The sequence below is a fragment of the Oncorhynchus masou genome, chromosome 5 (genome assembly GCF_036934945.1).
Source record: "Oncorhynchus masou masou isolate Uvic2021 chromosome 5, UVic_Omas_1.1, whole genome shotgun sequence".
Classification (NCBI taxonomy): Eukaryota; Metazoa; Chordata; class Actinopteri; order Salmoniformes; family Salmonidae; genus Oncorhynchus; species Oncorhynchus masou.
The window spans coordinates 29,728,968-29,745,400 of record NC_088216.1 but is presented as its reverse complement, the minus strand read 5'-3'; the positions used below and the strand labels follow the sequence as shown (position 1 = coordinate 29,745,400).

Below are 16,433 nucleotides of genomic sequence, written 5' to 3'. Positions count from 1 at the left end.
TTTTATTCATTTTGGGAATTTGTATTATACCATGACGTGGTTTTGTTTGTTACTCCAAAGTATTGCCTTAAGTATTTGGACCTTAAAGTTCAAAATGCAGACCTCTGAGTGTTAGTGGTTTCAAATCCTAATTCCAGAAATTGGATTTAATAACCTTCAACAACTGAATGAAACAAACACACACAAAAGGTATAGGACATACAGTTCTGTAAAAATAACCAACTTTATGTTCCCTTAGTACTAAGACAGCTTTACAAACAAGATGATATGCACATAACCTTCCTTTGATCTAACATTCTCGTCCAAATGTCAGATCTGTCAGTTTTGGGTGCAAACAGAACCAGACTCACCACATAAAAACTGCTGCCAAAACAGAAACAAAGGAAGCAGCGTCATTTACCAACCTTGACCGTCACATTCATCTGTAGGCCGTGCGGCTCCTCCAAAAAAACACAAAGCTCTTTATTGGAGCACTTCCTGACGCTACAGCACTTTTTAAAGTAACCCTTTTGCATGTGCTTTTAACATATCTTACATATAAACAAATAGAAGGATCGTTGGTGGGTGGGGGGTGAAGGGAAAGGAAGGGTTAAAAATAATTATTCTTTCAACTTCATGCACGGCTAAACAGAGAGGATGACCAAAAACATAAAGCTTGAATTAGCGAGGGAAAAGGACCAATACCATATTATTACACAAATGACTGTATAAAATGCTTCCGTATGCAAAAAATGTGAGTGCCCGAATCGGAGGCGCAATTCTCATTTACATATTGGCATTGATTTGGTCGACAAAGCACCTCTCAATCTCACACACACACAATTGACAAGAGCTCCCAGCTTCTCTTGGCTTTCTTTTTTTCCAAAAACTGTACATGTTAGCTGTTGTGTTCGTTCCTATGTGGCGGCACTTAGTCGCACATTTCCTCGGGGAGCTCATGGGGGTTGAGGATGCCGGGGACTGACATCTGCAGCTTGTGTTTCTCCTCCTGGGCCTGCCGCAGCGACGTCTCCCGCTCCTCCAGGAACAGGTCTGTGGTGTCCTCGCCAGCAAACTCCTGGACAGGGAGTAAAAGAGAGGAAGTTGAGAGTTGAGTGTGAGGGACAAATATGTCCATCTACCATACTCCAGTGGTTTGACACCTCAGACTGATAGTTATTAAGTGGTTGCACCCGTGTGTGTGGCTACAAAACCAGAGTGACTCACCTTGATCTGCACTAGGAAGTCCCTCAGGTGCTCCTTGAAAGCAGGGATGTCCTGGTTCAAACTGAACAGACCTGTCACAAACACCTTCACCTGGGCACTTGAATGGAGAGGAGAGTCAGGATCACAACACATTCACCTACCTACAATTAGTAGATCACTTTCGATCAACCAGTTATTGTCTGTAGTACAAATGTATCCCTGACACCAATATAAAAGAGATGAGGCCCATGAACTACAGGTTCACTGTGGCAGCCATTTGGGCCAGTGCAGTCCATTGTAGAGGAAGCACAGAATTTGACAAGGCTGCAAACTAACAAATCCCTATCTTAGTGTTCAGAGTGGAGTATAACAAAATGTTTAATTTTAATTGACAGGGGGCCCTCTGATATGCAGGCTGACAGACACTTACTCTTGTAGATGGGGGAAGGCAGTCTTGAGCAGGTTGGCCACGTACTCCTGAACGTAGCCCTGATTGTGCTGGCTGGCTGGGTTGAGGGAGGCACTGATTTTACCCTCCTCCACCAGGTTGAACATGTACGCCAGGATGGACGCGTGCATGGTTAGCCCTGCAGAAAGTCAAGCATAACATCAATTGTACCCACACTTGTCTTGCACTCACCGGTGACACTTTAGCACGTTGTCGTGTCCATCTGCCATGTCTGTGTTTGACTGCTGCGATGTGACACCAAAGTAAAATATCCCCTTCAGGAATCAAACCATCTAGTGTATAACATGGCCTCTGATTCCTCGCTGTAACCAACATTTATAACAGTACCAGATGTTTCCGGTGATATTTAACCGTCAGCCACCGACCCCACCACCCTCTCACCTGCTGTGTGTGAGGTATCTGTGACGACAGAGAAGATGTGCTGGAGGATGTCACAGAAGTAAGTCTGGTAGAAGCTCTGTGCGGCAGCCTCCTCCTGGGCCACATTCTGCAGCAGGGTGTAAAGAATCTGCAGACCTGAGGACACAGGGATGAGTGGCTTGATGACAATAATAATTCCACAATGTACCATAAGGACTATTTTCCCCAGACTCTGATTAAGCCTAGTCCTGGACAATAAAGCATTTGTCCATTGAAAAAAGCTTTAGTCCAGGTTTAGAGTTAATCTGTGTCTGAAACACCCAAAATATTTGAAATAGAGTTAAGTGTACTGCATTTCACCTCAGAGGAGTCTGACAACCTCATTCATCAACACACAGTTCCAATCTCGTGAAAGGCATAATATCAAGTTAGGTAAGGCCAAAGCATATGGAGGGTCTTACCAGTGTCTGCAACGTTCCTCATGGTGTGTTTGAAGGCCCAGATAATGGAGTCCAGAACCAGTTTAAACTGGGCCGGGGGAATGGAGAGAAAGGCCGGGAAGCACTGAGAGTTTACCGCTTGGAGGAGGTAGAAGAAATGGGTCCTATGCTCTGGGTACTCCTCAAAGTCCTGGAGAGGAGAAAACAATTGGGACAATTAAAGTTGGACAATGTCAGTGGAATTACCTTCTATAAGGAATAAAGACTAGGACCCAGTCATATAAAGTATTTTTTATTTTTCCAAGCATATAACTAGCGTCCTGTGTTCAACAATCCTTCAGTTTACAACCTTGCATTGGATAGACTTCACCAATTGTCTGTAGTACAAATCTATCCCCTAAACCCATGCAAAAGGGATGTGGGGCCCATGAACTACAGGTTCACTGTGGCAGCCATTTTGGCCAGTGCAGTCCATTGTGGAGGAAGCACCGAATTTGACAAGGCTGCAAACTAACACATCTGTGTCTTTCTGTTAATGTTCCTTTGACATCATGTGCAGTCTATAAGGGCCACTCAGGCCAGCTAAGAACACAAACTAATTAATAGACTACATCATTCTAGTATAGTGCTATAATAGTAGAGAAACCATTTATGAAACATACTTTATTGATCATGTTCAAAGTGCACTCGAAGACTGCGTCGAAGATCTTCGGGATCTCCCCGGTGATGTGTCCACCCAGCTTGTTGACGATGGTCGCCATGGTGCTGAGCACCTCGGGCTCTCTGGCGGCAGGGACGTTGCGCTGGTAGTCGATGAGTACGGCCTCCAGCAGGGGCGGTACAAAGTTCTCCCCCACCTGTAAGAACCACGGAACATGGTAGAACGTGACCAGTTAGTCTAACGTTAAACAAACTGTCAGATAACTGAGGGCTTGGGGCTACCAGCGAGAGTAGCAGTGGTTCAAGTCATCGGCACCATAGTTATTTTAGAGGAGGAAGTGGAACATATCTTGGTCTGTGATGTGAGCTATTCTCTGCCTCTTCAACCTGTAAGTGGATGAAATAGTTTCAATGGGCATGATGCCTCTGGATGAGGTTGGTGTCCAAGGACCTATAAGGGCTGTGTGGAGTTTAATCTAGTCCAGACAGCCAGTTGGATCTTTCTGGCTGTCTTTCTGCCTCCGGTTTCTCTATGGTGTGGTTTAGACAGGCCATCTATGGCCTGAGAGATGCCCGCTCTGATCCCACCATTTCACTTAGATTCCTTTTCTTCTTTACTTAACTAGGCAAGTCAGTTAAGAACAATTTCATATTTTCAATTACAGCCTTCTAAGAGGATCTATAGGAGAACCACTGGTCTACAGCATTCCCTATAGGCTGCGACTCTAGATTTGATTAAGACAGGACAGACTCGCCATTTGTGGGTCGTTGGAGCGGCTGACCCAACCGGAGATCAGCTTGAGCGTTTCTCTCTTCACAGTCCTCATGCTCCGGATCAGGGGCTGCTTGGTCACCATCTCTCCTAGTAGGACAACAGAGAGTTAGTTAGCTAGCATAGGGTTTAGCATTGGAGAGCTCAGTGACACTTTAGAAACGTTATGCTGCGTTCAAGACAACTGAGAACTCATGAGAAAAAAAAGAGCTCAGACTGAGAAAAATGGCTGTGAACGGTCATCCAACACGGAATTTGGGCCTCTTTCTAGAATGCTGACTCTCCGACCTGAAGATCACTGACGGCATGATATCACCTTGTATTTTTCAGAGTTCCCAATTGTCTTGAATGCACCGCTAGAATGGGCTTGTAGTTCTGTGACTGATGCCGCAGCTGCAGACAGACAGTTAGGCACACACACCAAGACAAACAAGCACCTCAGGCACACAGATCAGATAGACCACTCACAGACTAGATACACACGTCTCACCGTTGGTCTGGATGGCAGAGGAGATGTTCTCACTCAGACACTTGTAGACATTGAGCATGTCCAGGTAGATACGTCCCAGCTGCACCACGAAAGGGTGTCCCACGGCCTTGCAGGCCCGCACGTTGGTCTTCAGGATGCTGCCCAGCTGACGCACTGTCTCTGCATCCTTCAGGATGTCCACATTCTGGAGGGGAGAGAGAGACAAGTCAGTTAAAATGCTTTCACAAGGCCTCCAGGTGGCGCAGTGGTGAAGGGCGCTGTACTGCAGCGCCAGCTGTGCCACCAGAGAGACCCTGGGTTCGCGCTCAGGATCTGTCGTAACCGGCCGCGCCCGGGAGATCCGTGAGGCGAATTGGCCTAGCGTCGTCCAGGTTAAGGAGTGTTTGGCTGGTAGGGAAATCCTTGTCTCATCGCGCACCAGCGACTCCTGTGGCGGGCCAGTGCGCGCTAACCAAGGTTGCCAGGTGCACAGTGTTTCCTCCGACACATTGGTGCGGCTGGCCTCCGGGTTGGATTGCACTGTGTTAAAGAAGCAGTGCGGCTTGGTTGGGTTGAGTATCGGAGGACGCATGACTTTCAACCTTCATCTCTCCCGAGCCCGTAAGGGAGTTGTAGCGATGAGACAAGATAGTAGCTACTAAACAATTGGATACCACAAAATTGGGGAGAAAAAGGGGTAAAATTCAACAAAAAAACAAAAAATGCTTTCACGGACAACATATTGTAAGTTGCTCTGGATAGCTTTTTACTGAAGTGCAAAAAGACGAGGCTTTGCCAGTTGAAACAAATTGGGAGAAAAAGCACCGGTAATGATGTTGCTGTAAAACTACAAGGGCCTCTTAAGACAGTGGGTGTTTCTCTTAATTTCTCCATGGCACACCGGTACAAAGTGGGGGACACTTGTGTTGTTTGGTTTGTGCAGCATGCATACAATGTAAAATGCTTTGAAATCAAGGTTTACAAACACAATCCCATAGTGGAGTGTTACTTACCTTGGTGGCCTGTTGGATGATGCTGTCCCACACCTGGTTGGGTAGCAGCATGTACTTCTCGATGAGGTGCTCCTGCACAGCCTGGTCCGTCTGGGCCCCGATCATGTAGCCGACCGCCTCGTAGAACGTGTGCACCTGAGGTGAAGAGAGATGAGGTGGATTACGGGCATATGAACTGTTGCTTCATAACCAACTCCAGCCATTTCACATGACACCTGGAAACAGGGTGCTCCCTGAACTTGGCCAATGGAAACTCTAAACCCACGTTGCCATTTGAAATTGTTTTTCAACTACTACTGTATTTTACTCTTAGTTTTGGTTGTTTTCAGGGGCCTGTAGCTTAACTGTGTTACGGCTAATCTTGGTGCATCTGTGTACCTGTTGGGGCTGGAGGTCACAGATGATGGTGTTGATGTTGTTGAGGATCTCGTCGATGAAGGGCATCACCTCGCCCACCTGCACCTGGACAAAGTGGCGCCGGCACTTCTGGGCGATCTTGATGAAGGTGTCGCACGCCATGTCCTGCACGCCGTCGTGAGTCTCTGCCGGGAACAATTACGTTCAAATAAAATGCTCAATAAAAGAACACTGTTGGGGCATGTTCAGTTGGACACACCGCAGCAAATGTATTTTTAATTTTTTTTAAACGCTTTGAATTGTAAACCGCAAAGAAGTGTTTCTTATCGGACTAGTCCAGGTAATCCCTCCCTGTTTGTTGGTTTTCTGTCCAGTGACAAATTAATAAAGCCCTGGTATTTTGCATGGATGCAAAATCCCACCAAGGAAATCCATTTTCACACAACACTGAAAACAGTATCCGGTATCTTTTTAAGATATGCAAGTGGTGACCTGAACAAAGTTGCTTACCGTGCATGAACTCGAAGAGCTTGTTAACGACGGTCTTGAGGAACTTCCAGTGAGCTCGGAGGAAGCGTGGGTACTGGCCCACGATGTACATGATGTTTGAGGCGATGATGGCCTTGTTGTCCTTCCCCCTCTTCTGCTCACAAAGACCCAGAAGGTCCTGGAGACATGAGAAAACGACAGTTGGTCAATAACAGAAACGCAGCTCAGTACATCCTGGCAGTCACTCTACAGCAGCATTTACATGTTAAGTCTTGTCAAGTGACTTGGACGTGGAATTTCTCCATAAGTATCATTATTTTTTTATATTTTTTTTGCCAAATGTCAGTTTGATCAATCACTCCAAGTACCCACTGTTCTGAGTCCGCTGCGTAGACACAGCCCTGTTACTCTGCGCCCCTCATGACACAGGCTCAACACGCACAGTCGGACTGCAACGTCTCAAGGGGCAGGCCATTCAATTTCTGAACAGTAAAGGGAACATTTCTGGTCTAACAGAGAACAAAATTGATGACTAAGACCAGCAACTACTGCATGTGTGTATTGTCCCCTTTAAAGACTGTAGCTACCTGTGAAGGTGCGGTGTGTGTATGTGCGTCTGCGTGTAGCTGCGAGCGCTGTGTCCGTTACACAGACTACTACAGACCTTGATGACGGTGACCAGGAATCGCTTCTCGTCCTCCTCGTGCATGGCCCCGCTGATGGAGCCGATGGCCCAGCACAGCGTGTTCAGGTTCCTCCAGGACCACTCTGTCCCGTTGACCTGGTTGTGCAGCTTCTCCGTCATGATGCGCTCCGTGTCCGCATAGTCCAAATGGGTCAGGTAGACTGGGGGGGGGGAGGTATGTTAGTCACAGAGAGAGGGAGTATGTGTATCGTGCCCTACCTTATCAACAGCGAACAAAAGTGTGAGGGAGAGATGTGTGCTGAGGTGTGTGTCACTGACAGATTGCTCAATTGTGGAAAGTACATTTGACAAAGGAAAAGATTGAGGGGCAACTATACTTGACATCAGACTAGAGAGAGGGTGTGTGTGTGATGTTTAGACTGTCCTGGGCCAGGCACTCACCCAGTGTCTCTCTCATGTTCTTATAGAGGTTGATTGAGTCTGTGTCCTTCATGAACTCTCGGACCACCTCTCCCTGGTCGTTCTCCACCACCAGCACCTCCTCTGGCTTGGCCATTCGGCTCACCATCAGCGTACGCACCTGTGTTACCGGGCAGACAATATGCCAGTGACTATTAATGGACAATCTAAATAAAGAGACACCATGTTGAGGCAGGGACTGTCAATAGGAAACACAGTAGAACGTCAAGGTTGTGTTCGGTAGGGAGAAAACGGTTTGAAGTGGTGGGAACTATATGAACTTGTCCGACTGTAACACGTTGTCTTTTGTATATTGCTTTGCTACGGTGTGCCCTATGCCACGACCCTGAAGGACATTGGTTTGGTGGAAGGTCAAAAGTGTGTGTGTATCCGTCCGTCTCTGTGTACGTTTCTTCTCACCTTGGAGAGCACAGGCAGGTAGAGGTGCCGGCGTGGGGGAACGTCAAAGTGCTGGCTTCCAGAGAGCAGGGGGGAGGTGGAGGTAGAGAAGGGGCTCTCCCTGTAGAGCTCGGCCGCCAAATGGTTCCAGTACTCCAGACAGATCTTAAAGATCTCCGTCTCCTCCACCTCAGACACCAGCAGCATGTAGTGGAGAGCCTGGAGGAGGGGGGGTTAGAACAGAAGGTAAGGAGAATGATTAGGATTGGGGGGCAAGCTCCATTTCAATGGTGTGTGGACTTGAGGATAAAAACTAAAAAGGGAAAATTGGTACGTAAAAAAAAATAAAAAGAACTTGGTCAAAGGCATGAACGTCACCTCTACAAGTGTCTCCCTAAGGTTGGGCCTCTTCTCGATGAGCTGTCCGTGCTCTTTCAGGAAGGTGCAGAGGAACAGGCTGAGGTTCTGGATGAAGTTCTGCTCGTCGTCCTTGCCGTTGGAATATGCCAGGCGGATGTTGGTGTTCAGGGGGAGCATCTAACACAAAGAGAGAGACCGGGGAAAATACAGATTCTTTGATGCGCCAATTACTGTTAATACACACATTACATTTTATGTAAAAATGTAAGCTAACTTCTTAATAGTTCTTATGACGCCTGCAATAAGATTGTTGTTGAAACATACGGTCTGCAGTATCCGGTTTTAAAAAATATATATGTAAACCATCGGTTAGTCCTGGTCCATCATTTGGTTACCACTGCTCCAACAGTTATGTGTACCCGTTTGGGCAGACATGGAGTGTACCCGTTTGGGCAGACATGGAGTGTACCCGTTTGGGCAGACATGGAGTGTACCCGTTTGGGCAGACATGGAGTGTACCCGTTTGGGCAGACATGGAGTGTACCTGTTTGAGCTGACACATGGTGAGCGTGAAGAGGTTGACAAACTGCTCCTCGTACTGGTTGACGCTCACACCGGCGATCTCCGTCAGACACTTCAGCGTCACGTTGCGAAACATGGGTACGTTCAAGAACTGGGGACGGACGAGAGGAAAGAGGTTAGTCAACATGGTCGTATTCACTAGGCACCAATCAGGAGAAAACTGACTGAAACAGGGAGGGACTACTTGAGCTTGTCCAATAAGAAAAGTGTTGGACCGAAGTTGAGTACACAACAGTTCACCAGACAAAACTGAATCCAAACATTACACTTGATTTTATGTGCATTTTACACTCTGTACTTTGATACATTTGCTGATAACGAAATCTGAAAATACTCTGGATACATTGAGTAATATAAGAACGTTCCTAGAAAATGTGGGGTTGGTGCAACATAAGACAAAAAAATGACAAGGGTTTGACTGAGAGGACTAACTGGTGTCTCCAAGTGGCCACACACCTCTCAAAGAAGATTATTCAACTATAAGCTTCTCTTTTTTTTGCTCTCCTATCTGTGCTGTTGAGGAACTAGAGCAAGCACACTTGAAGTTTAGTCTTGAACTCTAGTTCCTCCATCGCACTATTACTATTTTGGTTTACGCAATCCATTAAATCCCATTAGAAAACGCAATCTGGATCAAGTGGGTATCATTTGAAAGCTTGTGCTATTGCCAACGTGACAAGCTGTTAAAAAATATGATATTACAGTGTTCACAAGGCAATTCAGAAAAACAGATCATCGTTTTAGTTCACATAGGAGTCATCAGTGCATTCAGGTGTGTGTGCTGCTGCAAATTTCCTTCCAATTTCCAATTAACATTGGCTCATTCTGTTCAGGACAACCCAGGGTATGATGCCATGTCATCTTCTAACTGTACATTAAACATTGTGATCATAAATGTTGACACTTTATGACAAGAGTTAATTGATTTGGAAATGTGAAGTGCACATTTGGAAGTGTTTAGCTTACATGTATGACAAAGCGGTATTTACTATAATCCTCATGCCTCATCTTCCAAAAAACATAGTCCTCTTAATTTACAGCATTTCCCTCAGTCAGACAATGACAAAAAAAATCTAAAGTTCTCCAACTACCAGGAGGGATAGGGGCAGCTTCTGGCCGCACGCGGTGCTCAAGTTCAGAATAGAGAGCTGTGAAGTGCAGAGCCAGAGCTCTGACTTCATGTACAACATGTTACTGTACAGACCCTACGTTCAAATTTAGGCACTTATTAGTGGCCAAATCTGCCATTTTCAGCCTGTATGAGTGTATGAGTGTTTGCAGCAGACCAAGTCGCCGAAGCAACAAGGTGCAAATGCCTCAACTTTCACTATATTGTTCCTCCGGTTCTTACGCACTTGCAAGCAAAACCAATGCAAGTGCGCCTTTGTGAGAGGATGCCTATAGTTTAACTGCTGTTTTGAGTTTCCACAAGCCGGTATTGCTGAATCACAACAAAAACACCACTAAATTGCCTAGGGAGATGTTTCAATGAAACCGAGAAGTAGTAATAAGTTGATACTAAGTCATTTAATTTTCAGTATGGGGACAGGTGCAAGTGAGTCATCAGGAGTTGAGTTACCTTGTACACCAGAGTGCTGATCAATTTGGTCTCAAATATGTACCCCAGGGGGATCCAGTTCAGGAAACGCAGGAGAGTCTCGAGTGTGGCTTGAACCAGAGGGGCATTCTGGGAGTTTTCCTGCAGAAAAAGTTTGCATTTTACATGTTGGGTATTCAACATGTCAATTTCATATCAAGACAGTTTAGAATCCCTGAGCCATTTGCTTACCATGACAAACTGGCAGAGCTGGAATATTTGTGAGAATTCATTGCACATGCTGAAAGAAAAATAACATCATTACTAAATAGCAAGTCAGTGTACAATTCCATCGTATCTACCCATGCATTTAAATAATATAATACAAACCTTTACAATTCAGTTGCCATGAAGAGACTGGAAATGACATCAACCACTAATACGTAGGAAACAGAGTCTTTGCAATATACAGTACATCTCCAAGCAGCCAAAGCATTTACTGTATAAATAAGCATTTAATTGTACCGTGTACACTACATTGTATCCTGTGCATATGACAAACGTTAGTTATTAGGTAGCTGGACATTATGTACCTGTCCTTCAGGTGCTTGGCCTTGACCTGGGTCATCTGTCCACTGGAAAAGTCAAAGACCTCCTCACTTAGCAGCTTGAGGATGATCATGTTGTTCTGACACAGGCTCTCGCTGGTGCGGCTGGCACCCACGATGTCACTGATGAAGGTGGGCCAGTGCTTGGGCCACTCCTGCTTCAGGATCTACACAAGCAGAGGAGACGCGCTGAGTTTGATTGTTTCGGTTTTAACCATTTGTAATGACAGGACAGACGTGTGTTTCTTAAGTTCTTTTTTTTTTTTTACCTGTACGAGGATCATGTTGAGTTTAGCAATGTACACTCCATCTTTCTGAAACACACAGATGAAAAACGCAGATGAAATTTGGGAACGAGCACAGAATTTCAACATGGAAAACTTTGCAGTGAGAACAGAGTCACAGGAAAGACTCTTTACCTCAACATTTGCGGCGTCAGATGAGGTCTTGATAATCAGACCAACGACATACTTCTTTATTCCTGAAAACATTGCAGAAATGTTTATGACTCGACATTGTCAAAGATCAAATGTTTGTGTCTGCATAACACGGCACATTAGCGATATAGTCTAGCCACGTTATTCCCTTATCTTAATGTCATAGTTCATTCCCAAGCAAGGCCCTAATATAGTTGTGTTATTCCAAACAGTCTATGCAGCGGGTGTTACCTTCACATTGATTTCTTGGAAGAATCTTCCAGCGTGTTTTGATCACAGTCTCCAGAATTTGCAGTGCATAGTACTGGAATGGAGAGGAGGGAGAGGCTTAGACTATCAGGAAAAACATAACTCACAACGGCATCTCATTTCCACTAAGACGACAGATCTTGTATCTTGGATATACAAATGACATAAAAAGCTAACAAATGTAATAAACAAGAGCCATGCATCTCTATGGATTCAACTGGACTGCCTATGCCTGGCTGTAATGATATGCTTTTCAATGTTGAGAGAGAGAAAAAAAATATATATATATATATAAATAAATATAAATATATATATGCCCTGGTTAGATGATGTAAACCGATCACAAGGAATGCATCACTGGCACACATACTTTAGTCTTCATGTTCTGAGAAAACTCCAGGATGGTGTCGACTCGTGTCCATGCGTCCGGGTGATCCTTCAGGTTGGTCAGCACCTCCTGTGCCATGCGTTGCTGTGGAAGAGAGGAGAGAGAAACTGTTGAGATCTGTGTGGCTTTAAAGGTCTAATCCACAGTTGAAATAACCCGGCCACTGTTGTTGTTAAAAGCTAAAGGATTGAGAAATGTAAACACACAAAATCATAGCGAGCAAAGGATGCAAGGACTGTTCAGGCTATACAGTGTTTTTTATGTTTACAAACATGTTAGTAAATTATGTTTATATTTTGAGTAATAACGGGGTAGTTGTCTGGCTACCCAAAATCCTTTCTCAGGCCAAATCTTACATAACGCCCACTGACCTTAGTTTTTTCTTCACAATGAGTCTGGATCTGAGTACCTCCCAATAAGTTCTAAATTGGAAAGCTATTGTAGACTGTAGAATTGGTCCCATAAACCAAAGGGTTGGGCGAGAGCCAGAACACATGTGGGTAAAGCAACTGAAAATGCAGCATTGGCTTTGATACTCAGTCAATTAGAGATGATCCAATCACTGATTACTTTGTTGTACAAAACCCCTGATTTTCAGACTGAAGTATGTAGCGAAAGAAAGAGCAGCATTAGGGCAAAGAGCAGCTCTCACCTGTGATCCAATGTCATAGTACATAGAATTGACGACATTGTCCAGCAGATTGATGTCCAGCTTCTGACTGAAGTCTAGCAGCTGTCTTGCTGCATGATCCGCCAACATTGTCATGTTTGCTGGCATAGAGCTCTAGGAATGGAGGTGTGAAGGGAAACATGAAAACAAATGACAGAACTTAACTACAGACACCTGTAAATAAAACCTGACCAAAACAAATGGCTGATGAAATATATGCCACTGTCCCAATATATTATTTTCACTCCCTATATTGCTACACCCTCCCACATGTAACAACGGCGAAATACTGAGTGAGAGTAAAATTGCGACATCACTCGCAAGCCTGTAAACTTTAATAGATAGGCAATTGCGACACCATGGACCACAAGTGGTACTTATGGCGCGTTCAAGTGCTAATCGGAACTGGGAAAATCGAAAATGTCCGACTTGTAATCTGGTTTTAGTTATACACGTGCGGGTTCAACCAGCTAGCAACTCGGAAATTTCAGCGTTTCCTAGTTCCGACAAGCACGTCAACGCCGCAATACAGCAACCCCTCCCTCTATCCAGCAATCCAAGAGTGCTACTACGGCTAGTCGATCATGTTAGCTTGCTAGCTAACGTTACTGTTTCATTTATAGCTAATTTAGCGTTGACTATTGTTAACTAACGTTACCTCTATTGTGAATACCACATAGTTACGTATACATTAACTGACCTCAAAGTTGACACAGGTCTAGCTACTTTATCGCATATACTAACGTCTGGCTAATGTAGCCATGTTAAGTCAGGATAAATTCACTTAAGAGACTTCACTCACTCGTGTTAACAAAATCTAAAGTAATATTCACAATTATAGCTAGCAAGCTAGTTTGCTATAAAAACAGCCAGCTAGCTAGTTAGCCAGCTAGCTATTAGCATATGCTAACGTTAGCTACACCACCATTCAAACCTGAGATTCAACCCATTTGAGTTACACAGCTAGCTACCAAACTCACCTTATTTCTTTAGTCTTTCCGTTGTAATGAAAAAAAATAAGACTTGGCTCTGATTTTAAAACTCTCGTCTGGCTGGATGTCAGGCACACGTTCTCATGGCACACGTTCCAGTGTGTTTGACATTCGCTAGCTAGCTTCCTGACTAATTAGCTAGCTAGCCAAATGATTTGTCCTGATAGCACGCCGTTAGCTGTATGTCCTGCCACTGAAGCGAAGTTTCAGTATAATTTACATTTAGTAATTCACCATATGTCAAATAAATGTAACAGACTAGTCTAGAAGTATCTTAGCAATGATTAAGTCGTTGCGGACGGCGAGAAACGTTATCAAGTTAGCCTGCTGTTGCACAAGCCAATGATGACTTAGCTTCCCTTAGCTGGCTAGCTAACAATTTACGGAGTCACACGTATTGCGTTATTCCGGTTCATAATCACAAAGTAAAATAATCTTAAGTGTATTATTGGTTCTATTCGTATATAATATTTGATAGCAGGGCTGTGTAAGCTAGCTCTTCATCTCATGCTTCAAACCCAAGACCGGTTGAAACCGGTTAAGACTGGGATATTCCATCTAGGTTTTTCGGCCCATGGCGCCGCGTAAAATTTGGACTATGTGCACGCCCTTGAGGGATCCGATTGGTCTGTCATAAAATGGTACAAGGGCTGTGCTGTTATTTTACAGGCCAACGATGCTGTCAATCAAAATGAACATCCTTCCTTCAGTACCCATGCGGCTGTGTTTTCCGTTGGTTTAGGGGGTCAACACACCCCAAAACATATATAATAATGTACTGTACATAGAGCACTAGTAACTTTAACAATGTTTAAATGTTTACAAACTGCCCTACTAATCTCATATGTATATACTGTATTTTAGTCTGTGCCACTCCGACATTACGCCTCCTAATATTTATATATTCTTTAATTACATTATTTTACTTTTAAGTTTGTGTTTATCGAATCAAATTGTATTTGTCACATGCGCCGAATACAAAAGGGTCTAAACCTTACTTATAAGACCTTAACCTTACTTATAAGACCTTAACCAACAATGCAGTTTTGAGAAAAATAAGTGTTAAGTAAAAAATACAATTAAAAAACATCAAATATTTAAAAAAGCGAAGCTATATACAATGGGTACCGGTACAGAGTCAATGTGCTGGGGCACAGGTTAGTCGAGGTAATTGAGGTAGTATGTGCATGTAGGTAGAGTTAAAGTGACTATGCATAGATAATAAACAGAGAGTAGCAGCATTGTACAAGAGGGGGTGGGGGGACAATGCAAATAGTCTGGGTAGCCATTTGATTAGCTGTTCAGGAGTCTTATGGCTTGGGGGTAGAAGCTGTTAAGAAGCCTTTCGTACCTAGACTTGTCGCTCTGGCACCGTTTGCTGTACAGTAGCAGAGAGAACAGTCTATGACTAGGGTGGCTTGAGTCTTTGGCAATTTTTAGATCCTTCCTCTGACACCGCCTGGTATAGAGGCCCTGGATAGCAGGAAGCTTGACCACAGTGATGTACCGTATGCACCACCCACTGTAGTGCCTTGCCGTCGGAGGCCAAGCAGTTGCCATACCAGCCAGTGATGCAACCAGTCAGGATGCTCTCGATGGTGCAGCTGTAAAACTTTTTGAGGATCGGAGGACCCATGCCAAATCTTTTCAGTCTCCTGAGGGGGAATAGGCTTTGTTGTGCCCTTTTCACAACTGTCTTGGTGTGTCTGGACCATGATAGTTTGTTGGTGATGTGGACACCAAGGAACTTGAAGCTCTCAGCCTGCTCCACTACAGCCCCGTCGATGAGAATCGGGGCGTGCTCAGTCCTCCTTTTCCTGTAGTCTACAATTATCTCCTTTGTCTTGATCACGCTAAGGGAGAGGTTGTTATCCAGGCACCACACGGCCAGGACTCTGACCTCCTCCCTATAGGCTGTCTCATCTATTCGTTTAATTTTTATTTACATCGTTGTGTGTATTGTTGTGAATTGTTAGATATTACTGTACTGTTGGAGCTAGAAACACAAGCATTTTGCGACACCCGCAATAACATCTGCTAAACATGTGTATGTGACCAATAAAATGTGATTTGATGATTTATTGCCAAATTGTTTTATGACAACTAAACTCAGCAAATAAAGAAACGTCCCTTTTTCAGGACCCTGTCTTTCAAAAGATAATTCGTAAAAATCCAAAATAACTTCACAGATCTTCATTATAAAAGGGCTTAAACACTGTTCCCCATGCTTGTTCAATGAACCATAAACAGTTAATGAACATGCACCTGTGGAACGGTCGTTAAGATACTAACAGCTTACAGACGGTAGGCAATTAAGGCCACAGTTATGAAAACTTAGGACACTAAAGAGGCTCTGAAAAACACCAAAAGAAAGTTGTCCAAGGTCCCTGCTCATCTGCGTGAACGTGCCTTAGGCATGCTGCAAGGAGGCATGAGGACTGCAGATGTGGCCAGGGCAATAATTTGCAATTTCCATACTGTGAGACGCCTAAGACAGCGCTACAGGGAGACAGGACGGACAGATGATCGTCCTTGCAGTGGCAGACCACGTGTAACAACACCAGCATAGGATCGGTACATCCGAACATCACACCTGCGGGACAGGTACAGGACGGCAACAACAACTGCCCGAGTTACACCAGGAATGCACAATCCCTCCATCAGTCCTCAGAATGTCTGCAATAGGCTGAGAGGCTGGATGGAAGGCTTGTAGGCCTGTTGTAAAGCAGATCCTCACCAGACATCACCGGCAACAACGTTGCCTGGACCAGACAGGACTGGCAAAAAGTGCTCTTCACTGACGAGTCGCGGTTTTGTCTGACCCGGGGTGATGATCGGATTCGCGGTTTTCGTCGAAGGAATGAGCGTTACACCGAGGCCTGTACTCTGGAT

General features: G+C 44.6%; 1 protein-coding gene and 3 non-coding genes across 4 annotated transcripts; all 4 read right to left on the bottom strand.

Annotated features, from left to right (window-relative positions):
- Positions 1–204: 204 nt before the first annotated feature.
- On the bottom strand, positions 205–14,126 carry LOC135539369 (exportin-1-like). Its single transcript, XM_064965203.1, has 25 exons — positions 13,530–14,126; positions 12,532–12,663; positions 11,862–11,963; positions 11,474–11,546; positions 11,225–11,286; positions 11,075–11,119; positions 10,791–10,972; positions 10,450–10,498; positions 10,240–10,359; positions 8,623–8,751; positions 8,097–8,255; positions 7,740–7,937; positions 7,302–7,440; positions 6,879–7,060; positions 6,236–6,392; positions 5,747–5,910; positions 5,369–5,503; positions 4,377–4,560; positions 3,870–3,976; positions 3,117–3,311; positions 2,476–2,644; positions 2,036–2,170; positions 1,616–1,772; positions 1,207–1,303; positions 205–1,057 (listed from the first exon to the last, which is right to left on the bottom strand). The coding sequence occupies exons 2-25, from the start codon at positions 12,655–12,657 to the stop codon at positions 911–913; spliced, it is 3,213 nt and encodes a 1,070-aa protein (XP_064821275.1). The 5' UTR covers positions 12,658–12,663; positions 13,530–14,126; the 3' UTR covers positions 205–910.
- Positions 1,380–1,514, bottom strand: LOC135540543 (small nucleolar RNA SNORA5). Its single transcript, XR_010455834.1, has one exon. It is a non-coding gene; the product is annotated as a small nucleolar RNA SNORA5 (small nucleolar RNA).
- Positions 2,826–2,962, bottom strand: LOC135540542 (small nucleolar RNA SNORA5). The gene has a single exon (XR_010455833.1). It is a non-coding gene; the product is annotated as a small nucleolar RNA SNORA5 (small nucleolar RNA).
- On the bottom strand, positions 6,553–6,685 carry LOC135540550 (small nucleolar RNA SNORA17). Its single transcript, XR_010455840.1, has one exon. It is a non-coding gene; the product is annotated as a small nucleolar RNA SNORA17 (small nucleolar RNA).
- Positions 14,127–16,433: the final 2,307 nt, after the last annotated feature.